Genomic DNA, 12,257 nt, shown 5'->3' on the forward strand with positions numbered 1-12,257 from the left:
CCAGGTCACATGTAATCAATTATATGCATGCTTGCATGTGGTTATGCATAAAATATCTGCTCTGATACATAATACATATATGCTCTGGTATAAGTGTTGCTTCACTTGAGCATGTACAATTGCTTTTGTCTGAAAGTTTTTTAATGAAAACTATGTATTTTAATGGAACAGATTTTATTTGTAAAAAAATATTTGAGACGCATAACACCTTATAAACCTTATTACAAATATTTATAATTTTATTGATAGTTTACTTGTACAAGATGTACATTCATTTTTTTATGAAACAACAGAAAAAAAAAAATATAGAAACCCAATGGCAAATCATGTCTGGGCATGCTTTCATATGAAATGTCAGTTATGGGATACAACTCATTTTATGGAGCATCAAGAATGTTTCAACACAAAGTTTTGATCATGTTCTCCATCGTCCCTGAAACGTTTGTAAACTCAGACACGCTACATTTTAGTCAAACAAATGTTTGGCAATCACATGTTTGTTTCAAACTGCTGCAAATGTTAGCCTTTAAAAAGTATATAAAAATAATTGCAAAGCCATGTAAAAATGTACATGTGAAATTAGACCATTCAACATTTATAAACTTTCAGATAAAATAATAAATAAAAAGAACCTTTGACCTCACTTTAAGAAACAGAAACATTCCTAAATACCCTAATGAAGTGAACAACAAAACTGTACCACAATGTATAATTTATTGTCAGAGGTAGACCTAACTAGGATCTACTAGCTCAAAGGCAGTTTATATCGAAACAAATAAAAATCTGTTACAAACAACAGGCTTGCAAAAAAAACTGACGTTTTCCTCATATGATTATATTTAGTTCCTTCAATGGCAAATGTTAATGACTGGCATTTGTGTCCATGTGATAAAAATTTGATACACTGTTAAAAAGTGTAAAAAAAATTACTATTGTAAATGCTTCTGTAGATTTAAATCCATTCATTAGATTTCTACTATTACTGAAGGATAGTCTTTGGTGGGCAATTTTAGCCAGAAAATCCTATGAAACTAAATTAATTGCTGTATATTTGTAGAGAATTAATTTTTTGCCTGGTCTACCTCAGTGTAGTATCAAGATTAAAATGTACATATGCGAAACTATGTTTAAGTACCATCACACGTGGGGAGTTATGGCACAAATTATCATTTACATGGCCAAGGGAAAAAATGTGTCTGTGAAAAACAACTAGGAATACATCAATATCAGTGCCAAAAGAAATTGTTCTTTGTTGATTAGCAAACATCAACTGCTATTTGTTTCTTTTTTTCTCTCATATTTACAGTATTGCACTTAACTGCACATAATTGCATTCAGTTAAACTGATGTTTCCTTAAAACCTTAAATTAGAAAATTGCAGTGACCCTTTTATTATTTTGACATTTCAATATACTTTGACGAAACCCCAATTTCACCCTCATATAGAAGTAGTTTTTTCTTGCAAGAAGGTTTTATAAACACCTTGATACAAGACCTGAAGTGCAAAAGCTAGTGCCACTTCTATTCCCAATACATGAAGCAAAAGAAAAGAGAGAGCCAAAAATGATGGTACAATGAAAGCTATGAAAGCTAAAGTCCTTCAGACCCATGCCCAGAGGAAATATACAAGATATGTATTTCACTATGTATAGTGTTTCCTCCAAAAACTGTAAGAGAAATTCAATTTTCGTGATTGGTGTGAGTGCTGCTTCCGATCCCTGTCCATTGTGGATTTAAAAAATAAAAAACTATATATAAACTAGGTGCGTGGTACTATGATAGAAGGTTGTCATAGCAGGGTGAATGTCAGTTACAATGGAGGCCCTCCCCGTTAGAACTATCCTTCATTTTAACACATGCTCTTGACAGCAGCACAAACACAGTGGGTGGAGACAAATATGGCCGTTGTATATATTTTTTTTTCACACTCTGTGTGGCTGACAATCCAAACTTTTGAGTATTGAGACTCTCATTCTGAGAGTACTGACCAAGTTCTAGCTTTCCTCAGTCACTCTGGGTCTGTCTTTTGCTTTGCTCATTTTCTAAGAGTCTCCACTCTTAATCGCTGGGTTTCAAACAGACATCCAGATATTTTTGTACGGTCCTGGGGCTGTGATCTGGGCCTGGAAAGGGCTGAGCCAGTGGCCTCCAAGCAGTCCTGCCTGTTGGGCGAAAAGTAAAAGGTGACTTCATTGGTATTTAATTACCTTTTTCTACAAGTGGTGTGTTTTGGCAGCTGGTTTTTGTGACATTTTTTTTTTAAGTTCTCTTTACCCCCAAGCCCCCCATGCTCTCTCTCACTCTCACTTTCTTTTCTCAGTACATTTTCTCTCTTTAGTTTTTATTTTGTTTTTGTTTAACTGTGAGTGTCATGGCCTTTTTCACAGGCGCAGTCTTGTGTGAGAAACAATTATCAGTTCAGAGCAGCAGAGACGCCCATGGGGGTCAGAGTCCAAGCGCCTCCGCATGTTTTCTTGCCTTGAGTCGCAGGTCAGCGATGCTGGAGTTCTTGCTGTTGCTCTTGGCAGCCGCTGCTACAGCGGCCGCTGCCGAGGCTGAGTCTGCCAGCGAGGCGATTGGTAGTCCGAACGGTGGAGGAGGGAACATCAGGTAAGGAGCATGCGCTGCCAGGTGGGGGTGCAGGTGAGGATGCGAGTGGGTCACCCCCTCCAACTGGAGCTGTGCTTGGACCTGTGAACCGAGAAGAAAACAAATGCAGCATTACTGTGTAGCAGGCTTCTCAGCCTGAGGAGAGTCACGGATTCAGTTTCAGGCTTGGACACACCATGCTTCCCTTTGCACTTCTCTAAAGGCTTCCACTAACTGCATGTTTTCACTGAAAATAGGCCAGGGCTAACTCGCACTTCTTTTTCATCTGAGTTAAAATTGTTGAATTATGTAGTGCGCCCAGAGAACTTAATAGGCAAAGGAATCCGATCATTTGAAAATCTCTACGCATTAGTATGATTCATGGAACTTTGCATCCATACATGCAATCCTGCAGAAGCTCGTAATCCCAATTATGTATTCGGTTGCATAAATAAACAATTTTGCTCACAAATACAGTTATAAATATTAATTCTGATGTATTCCTGAGCAAAAAAAAAGAGCTACAAGTAGCCAGCATAAAATATAGAGTTTCCCATTTTCAACCATTATTTTAATATTATGAGGTGAAAATTATACATTGCCTTTTTTTTCCTTCCATCTAATGGTGCATGTGTAAAAATGACAAATCTTATAGCTCTCTGTTACGATATCCAACTAAAACAAAGCACATTTCATGCTATGAAGGTGGGAGATTTTTTTGTTGCATTTGTTTAAATCCATTCATAGAAAAAAAAAAAATATATATATATATATATATATATATATATATATATATATATATATATATATATATATATATTTTTTTTTTTTTTTTTTTTTTTTTTTTTTTATAGAATAATCCTAAAACAGAAACGTATTTGTGTGAGACATGATCAAAAGGACATCACAGCCCATTACATTACACCGCTGTGCATAACTCCCTAACACTCTCTTCTACTGACACACACCGAGTGAGATGTAGTCTGAAGCGTGCACGCGCCTGAAGCATGCACGCGCCAGTCAGTCACCCGGGTCAGTGCAGTACTTTAACACTGCTCGCACCGTCTGGACAACAGGTGGCGGACATTTTGCTATAGAGTAGGTGGCGCCAGATTTTTGTCCTCTTCTCTCTCTGTGCTGCTGTTATGGTGTCAGTATTCAGGTCTCACTCAGTCCTCCTGCCCTCCCAGTACCGCTCACAGCCAATATCCGTCTGCGCTCTATTTCTCCCCAGCGTAAACTCTTTAATCTGGCCGCACTGTTAGCTTAATGAGCGCCGCTTCTTCTCCTTCTTCTGCTGCTTTTTTTTTTCCTGCCTGACTGACGCACTCACGATTCCAAAACACACACTGGATCAAATGTCTCCCGGTCTCTCTAATCTCACTCTCCTCTCATCGAGGCTTAGAGTTGAAAAGGACGCTTGGCTCTGACATGGCCCCCAGTTTGCGACCCCCGCAGCATACAAACCTTTCGACAAAGCGGTCCGCCATTAGGCTGAAAAAGTCAGAGTGTTTAGCCCTTAAGTCAGCGTTGTGCCCGCTGTTTGGTTTTGAACGCTCGAGCTGCCAACTGACTGATAAGTTTTACCAGGGAGGGTGTTGAGCAGTGAAATCCAAAACCTGTCCTGAACTTTAGACACACAGGACCATACCCAGGCAGTGCGTCGTACCTGTCCGAAAAACCTCGCATTACCCTTCTAAACACTGCGTCTAATGCTCTTCATATATATGCACACGTGCGATGGCGATCTGCTATTTCTGTGCAGTTTATTTTTGGGAGGACATGATCCATAAGCCCATAGAGAACCCGGAGGGCATAGATGCGAAAAGTGTATGGATCAAATGATCTCTCAAACCGATCCTGATTGATTGCATGCTATCTTTTTCATGCATCAGTTTACAGCGCTCATTAGTAAGACTGAAAGAAATGGGTTTGTTGTCGGTACCTGTTGAAATGGCATCCTCAGGGCGCCCATGTTAACGTAGGGAGCGACTCTGCATGCGTCCAAGTGACTGGCGGAACCCAAAATCACACCTGCAGATATACAACACACAAAATGACACACATGAGGTGTAAGCTGTACTCTCACGACGCACATTATGAAAAATCAATAACTTTTTCAAATGACTAGTTTGCAATTTCCCTGGCCTGCTGTTAAAGACTAAGCCTTTCCATAACACTGCTTATACATGGCTTAATATGAAAATAGTTTACCATTTACCTTTGTGCATCTGATTTTCTTGTTTCCGGCATTTTGCTCTTCTGTTCTGAAACCATACCTGAAACATAAATGACATTGGATGAACTTAACTGACTTGTAGCCTATTCAGATGACACCAAATTATATTTAGTGCCGCGTTCCTAATCACGCGGCCTTATTTAGTAATGGGCGTGTTTTCCTCCCCTGTGGATAAATAAATAAATAAATAAATAAATAAATGTAGATAGATAGATAGATAGATAGATAGATAGATAGATAGATAGATAGATAGATAGATAGATAGATAGATAGATAGATAGATAGATAGATGATAGATAGATGATTAATTATTTACATTTGGATTGAAATAAGGTTTTAAGCATTCCCAAAAAGATATTGAGTGCAGGGGTTAACGAAATATATGAAGCAAAATTATAACTGCTGCTGAATTTCACTAAAGTTATTTCCATAAACTGTGTACACCAAAGGAATAATAATAATTATTATTATTATTATTATTTAGTAATAATCATCATCATCATCATCATCATCGTCACATTGTATAAGGTCGGCCTGCATGTTATTGATTGTAGAGAATGCGACATGTCAATTTGACTTTTCGATCTCATTATAAAAAATAAACTAATATTTTTCATTTGATACTCCTTCACTTTTTCTGTGGCTGCTTTTTTATATTCGTCTTTTTCTGTGGCAAAACGAGTGATTTACGAGGCCATAAACAGCTGCTTAATAAAGTCTATAGTCCAAACACAGAGGATACAGCTGTGCGAAATTAGCTAACAGTTTCCGAGCGTTTTATAAAAACAGAATGAGGTTTCTGTGCATAAGTGTGGGTCATGAATGTGTGAATGACATTTTCAATAATAAGAGGGACAAATTCGGAGAAGTGGTTTAACACAGCTGCGTTCTCGGACTGATGTAGTCTACACACTGCTCTGTACAGCATATCTAATGATATCATTTAATGACTAGTACAATTTCAGACGTGTAAAAGCCCCGACTCAGCTTCCTGCTATGCTCTTTTCTGAACAATTTGATCATAAATAATGTTTCACGTGTAGTTTAATAATTCGTGCCTCATGTGATATTGAAAACAAATCAATTTTCAGTTCGAGATCAATTCTAATTATCCATCCGTATGCAATGCTAAGCGAAGTGAATAACACTGGTTTAGACAGTTATTTCTTCATTAAGGACCACTCAATGATGCATTTCGCAAATACCCTAATCCGATTTCCTTTTGATTTTTATTAGAGACAGTGAATAATGACATTTAATTTAGCTCTGCACCAGGAACCGAAAGATATTAGTTGTAATTGAATTACTGCCTTCTCTTCACCAAGGTCTCATAACTTTCAATTAGATTCCTGACAGCTGCTCGGTGTGAGGTTTCTGTAGAACACTTCAGTAACAGGTTAATATCGCCTCTGAACCTCGTGCCTTACAATTTCAACACCAGCGTTTAAGATCAAATCAATTTTGTTCCCATGCTACAGGAGATATTGCGCGTCTGTTGTCTGCATTCTGGTGCAAACACGACCCTGTGCCAAAATATGTAAAAAGCACATTTTTGAATGCAACGCTGTTTTTATGTAAATAGACCACACAGTACTTACAGACTGGTTGATGTGAGCATGCTCAATATGATTTGACATGTGCCTATAAAAGGACGATTTTTTTTTTTTTTTTAGATTGGGCAGACTGTGGCCCAGGCGGTGAAGCTGCCCCTTTTTGCCGGAGCGGAGCTGAGCCCCAGCCCCAGCCCCTGCCCCAGCCCCTGCCCAATTGGATTATTTCTAATACATTTTTATGGGAACAGTATATCAAGCCAATGGTAGATATTACAAAGATAACGCTGGAGAAAATGAGGTGTGTGACATAAGAAGGTGTCCCCTGCAGCAGCAGTTCAATCTCTTCATTAATTTTAATGATGTGGTTAGATCTTTCCGCAGCACATAAGCAAGTTTACTTCTGATCGCTGGTGCTGCTGGAACTACAGGAGCCATTTCATATCCACGTTCACCCCCCGTACTCAAACTCGCCCAAAGTGACAAATGACTTTTTTAATTTCATAAACATCTGCATGGGCAAGTTTGTTTTAAATATCACAATTCTGCTGTACGATTAAGATTTTTTATAATGACTAAATCAAAATATATCAATTTGATTCCAACTAGTCTACTCTATACTACATCACACGAGCTGCATTAAATATATACATCATATATTTGCAGGAAATGATCTCTACCGTGTTTATTTCGAGATTCTGCCCTGAATCCTAATTTAGGTAAAAATATCGAAAAATTTTAAACTATATTTTGTTACCAATACATTTAATTACCGTGAATGACTGGGAAATATTATTATTATTATTAGTAGTAGTAGTAGTAGTAGTAGTAGTAGTAGTAATCCTAATAATAATAATTGAACACATTTCTCATTTAGATCATTTAATATAAAATTATAAAGTCAATTATTTATTATTATTATTAGTAGTAGTATTAGTAGTAGTCGTAGTAGTAATCATAATCATAATAATGATTGAACAAATTTCTCATTTAGATCATGTAATATAAAATTATAAAGTCAATGATTTATTATTATTATTATTAATATTATTATTATTATTATTATTATTATTATTATTATTATGGAATGTTTTTTTCTGTATATAATTATCATTATGATTATTATTAATAATAGTACTTTACTTACTGGTAGAATTACTAGAATTACTTAGAGTAGTGTAATAAACTATGCATTAAAGGGGATATCAGTATGGGTCTTCTAGAAGAACATAAGGCCTATCAGACTTCAAGCATTTGTGAACAACGGTGTTGTATATAAATCATTAAACGTGCAGAAGAGCCTTTTTTTAATCTTAATCAATTTCCCCAGGTTCTACGAATTATAAATGCATCATATAGTTATAATATTGTGATAAGGTAGTGCATAGAAGTGTGTGTAATGTGGACAGACTGCCGCTCTGTGTAGGGTTGTTGTAGAAAAACTAGTCCTGAGAGGACATTTATTATAGTTCCAGCAGGGGTTTGTGTTAATCGACCTGCTAAAAATAACCCCGGCCTGCTAAACGTTTCCACTGCGCCTCGAGAATGTGTCTATGCCTAAATGTCCATATAACAGTGCCATTTTGTTTGGGTCTCTAACAGCACTGGGACGAGCTCTTACCTGGACCCTGGCCTCGGAGAGTCCCAGTCTTTGACTCAGCTCCTCTCGCATGAACGCGTCCGGGTAATGCGTCTCATCAAACAAGCGCTCCAGTTCATTCAGCTGTTCTAGGGTAAAATTTGTCCTGCTCCGTCTCTGTTTCAGTTTCCCCTGGGCGTCCTCGTCCTCCGATTTCACCTCTTCTTTCTTTTCTTTGCACTCATAAATCCCTACAAAAAAGGGGAAAAACTCATGACTCCAAGCAGCCTGGTACACAGCGATGCTAAAACAGTTTATCCTGTCAGTGTGATAAATATACAGAGGATTTATTCTTCTGTTCCTTCATGCCACAACACATCACTCTGAGAAAAACATGCACAGAAGGTTTGTTTGTGATCTTGTGTAGAAGATGTGTAGAAGTGTAGAAGACTTGGACAGAAAGTGTCTCTCTTATTATTAAAATAATATCACACCTTGAAAACAGTTATTTTATAATATTTATTGAATATTGAATTGTCGTGTTTAAATCGTTTAAATGATGCACGTTTTTACTATTTATTTTAGGAAAGAAAATGCTTTCAAAAGGTAAAACATGATTAGCATAAGACAACTAGCGCATTGGCATTTTGATATATACGTTTATATTATGAGAAAGAAAAATCCTATATTACTCAGACTGCTAGAAACAGGACTGTACAGGGAGAACATCCAGCTAGGAAGTGTCAGTTCTAATGTCATTTTGCGACAGACAACATTTCCAACAATAAATCCGCACAAAAAAATGCACTGTCCGAAATGACTCAAAATATTGTTACTGACACGTGAATGCAATAGTGGTCATAATAATAATAATAATAATAATAATAATAATAATAATAATAATAATAATAGTGACAATAATGGTATTTTTATTGTCACTATTATTATTATTATTATTATTATTATTATTATTATTATTATTGGGCCTACTTCAAAACGACTAATACTTTTAGAAATATTTATTTGCGGTATTTAATCAACATCATGTTTTTTGTGTTATATTTAATTGTTTTTATTTTTCGTACTACACCGTTTCGTAAAGCAAGTTTCATTCCAAGTTACCAAATCTATATTGTTGATTGTCTTTGCTCGTTATTTTTTATTTTATTTCAAAAGAACATTTATTTTATAAATGTATTTATGTATTATTTAGTCACATTTCTATATTATGTTACGATAATAATAAAAGGGCCATTGCCTGTTATTGCCACGTAATTTAATTTTGCTAAAACACAAAGAAGATCGACAATTATTCATCATAATCATCATAAATTCGAGAAAATGCGCGTTTTCAAATAAATAAGGATCATATGTGTTGTTAGGACAATCACAACCTGTTCTTTAAAAACCATTTCTAAACCTTCTTTACTGATTCAGGGACAGTTTTCCATGGATTGTGCTGCTTCTTAGTTCGCAATAAACATCAACACAAACTAAACGTTAGCAGTGCACACGTTCAGGCGCCAGTTTCTTAAAGAAAACGCCGTGAAACGTCTCTTACCGTCGCTCGCCCTGGCCACGTTAAACTCCTTCAGCTTGTCCTTGTCCAGCTCCACGTGTTCCTTGAATAGATGTACGGGACAGTGCGTGTTGCTGTCGGTAATGTCCTGCAGGCTGCTCTCCGAGTTTCCCAGCTCCCTGGCCCTTGCCAAGCCGCTCTCCAAAACTTCCCTGTACGTGATGCTCTCTTTGCTGCTCTCCTTGCTCTTCTGGTCGAATGATTTCGACACGAACGCTGTGAGTTCTTCCATGGCTGAAGAAGAAGCGCTCCTGATGGCACAAATCCACTTTAAACGACCCTAACGCGCTGCTCTCCCTCTCTCCCTCTCTCTCTCTCTAAATGCGTGTGTGTGTGTGTGTGTGTGTGTGTGAGCTCGATAGTAAACGCGCGGATGTTGGGAAGGGGGGTGTACGAGGAGGAGGAGGAGGAGGTTTAGATCACTCCGGTTGGTGTGTCTGTGTTTTTGGAGATCACACTATTTATACGGCGCTCACCTCAGCCCAACCCCCACCGCCGTGTCCTGAGCAATTACAGGCTCCTCTCGCTTCTGAATTCAACTTTCAGCAGCTTTGCTCCAAATCAATGCCGCCATGGAGCCCCTTAATATGATTACACTTCATTAAACATGCCTACGGTGTTGAGGATCCGGGGAGCCGTGTTTAATTAATTCCGCGATAATTTCATTAAGGCTATTAGGTGATGTGAATGGTGCCATAACGTGAGCGGATTTGCCTGAACTCCATTGACGCATTTTAGGGGACGGATTTTGAGAAATATTTATGCCTATTGAAATGAATTACAAAGTCAAATGATCGCATAATCACGAAGCCCAAATTTATATATAAAAATTTAAAAAAAAAAAGAAGATCGATTTATAGCAAATATGAATGGATTATTTGTGCCATCAATCATAATCGCTGATATATATTTCCATAATTGCATGAATCTAATTAAACTTTTGTATTGTACCTAAAGTTGCTTTTGTTATGAAAAAAAAAAAAAAAGACTGAGCCTATGGCCAATGATAATAATAGTAATAACCCTGAAACTAAATAGAGGGGGGGGGGGGGGGGGGTGTACAATGTAAGCTGTGTAACATTTATTGGATTTTTTTTTTTAAACAAAAGCCATTGTCTAGTATGTGCTTTTCAATAGTTTCCTCTAATATTTGCGTATTATTTTATAATGATTTATTATTAGACGATCGCATTTTGGAAATATAGGTGAAATGTTGTGATCATATTGGGATCAATTTATATTGATTAATTACCATTTGTTTGAAGTTATTTTGTATTTATTATTTATTATTTGAATGTTTCCATGGTAACAGTGTTATACAAATCAGGATTTACACGGCGGTGTTTTTGCTCCGAAATAAACGCTTTCAAATGAATGAAGGGGCTCATAAATATCACAATAATCGGATAAAATCAGGGAAAATTTCGAATAATTTTTATACCACTACTACTACTACAACTACATAATAATAATAATAATAATAATAATAATAATAATAAATAACCGAAACCAGAGTGTTTACAGCTGGTCACTAATGGTGTGTCTGATAGGAGTGTATTAATCCCGGTAATGTTCAGACTGCCATCACACTCCGCGATATTCCAACATGTGACCTTGGGCTTCGTGCTGCTGTTTTTTTCCTGCATTAATTAAGTGCTGTTCAGTCCACGGTAGGAAGTTATATGTGAGACATGACTGATATGTTATTAAGCTCACAGGCTACTGTGGGTTATTAATGTTCACAATAAACATATTTTTCTAAATATACATCTCTTTCGTTTTTCTTTATACACACTATTAATTAAATAAAAATGTTATTATTAAGAAAATAAATATTATTGCGATGAAGTCCTGCACAAGAACTTTAGCTCTTTCTGTATATTGTGTAGGTATAAGTTGATTAGTGTGTATATATATATATATATATATATATATATATATATATATATATATATATATATATATATATATATATATCTCAAGCACGTTCTGCTCTTGTAAGGTGGTGTTTCAGAGGCATCAACTTCACTTGAATTCAAAGTATATAGTTTATTGATTTTGATTTTGCAACTCCACGGTTGGAGAAAAAGGAAACAGACAAAGAAACAAATCCTGTACAGTTTTGCATAGTATTTACTGCAGCATGTTTCGTTTATTCATAATATTGTTTCAACAATTATCACCAGTGAATGTTACAGTTGTGAAACAGTACACGTGCAGAAAACCCACGTGGGTCTTCCCAATCAGCAGCTGCCTCGGGCGTGTACAAGACAAATGTTTCTTATAGCGCGTTGTACACTAAGTGGCCATGCTTAAAGACGCACCATCCGTGTTTGAAACGATGAGATATCAGCAGACTGAGCTGGAGGAACCGATCCTGCCCTCCCTTTTCCTCTCAGTTCCTTACAAACACATTCCCAGCTGCAGTCTGTATGGGCCGCTTCATGATTTATATACACAGATATGTGTGAAAACTGGTGTCTGTGAGATCATTATTATTCATTATTCATTATTATTATTCATTCTTTTATTGCAAATTAGATTTAGTTATTGGATGATGATGATGATGATGATGATGATGAGAGAAGAGGGAAGGCCTATACTAAAAAGCAAACAAAATAAATCTAGAGAGATCAGGATAAATGTCTATTTTAATGAATTAATTCCATGTGATATCCGTCTCCTTGTTTTTTACTATTTAAGTTCTGTAAATTAACTTCA

At 36.6% G+C, this 12,257-nt stretch overlaps 1 protein-coding gene across 1 annotated transcript; it reads right to left on the reverse strand.

Moving 5' to 3' along the window:
• Positions 1-214: 214 nt before the first annotated feature.
• On the reverse strand, positions 215-9,986 carry shox (short stature homeobox). Its single transcript, XM_046839205.1, has 6 exons — positions 9,519-9,986; positions 8,000-8,208; positions 4,811-4,868; positions 4,535-4,623; positions 2,479-2,691; positions 215-2,162 (listed from the first exon to the last, which is right to left on the reverse strand). The coding sequence occupies exons 1-6, from the start codon at positions 9,766-9,768 to the stop codon at positions 2,073-2,075; spliced, it is 909 nt and encodes a 302-aa protein (XP_046695161.1). The 5' UTR covers positions 9,769-9,986; the 3' UTR covers positions 215-2,072.
• Between the last annotated feature and the right edge of the window lie 2,271 nt (positions 9,987-12,257).

The sequence above is a fragment of the Silurus meridionalis genome, chromosome 3, assembly GCF_014805685.1.
Source record: "Silurus meridionalis isolate SWU-2019-XX chromosome 3, ASM1480568v1, whole genome shotgun sequence".
Taxonomy (NCBI): Eukaryota; Metazoa; Chordata; class Actinopteri; order Siluriformes; family Siluridae; genus Silurus; species Silurus meridionalis.

Bases quoted from the DNA above. Each gene is read 5' to 3' on its own strand.
- shox (XM_046839205.1), bottom strand. From the start codon at position 9,768: ATGGAAGAACTCACAGCGTTCGTGTCGAAATCATTCGACCAGAAGAGC. The intron at 2,692-4,534 runs GTACCGACAACA...CTCGGTTCACAG, and splicing joins TGAGGATGCCATTTCAACAG to GTCCAAGCACAGCTCCAGTT. The intron at 2,163-2,478 runs GCAAGAAAACAT...TTCGCCCAACAG, and splicing joins TCGCTGACCTGCGACTCAAG to GCAGGACTGCTTGGAGGCCA.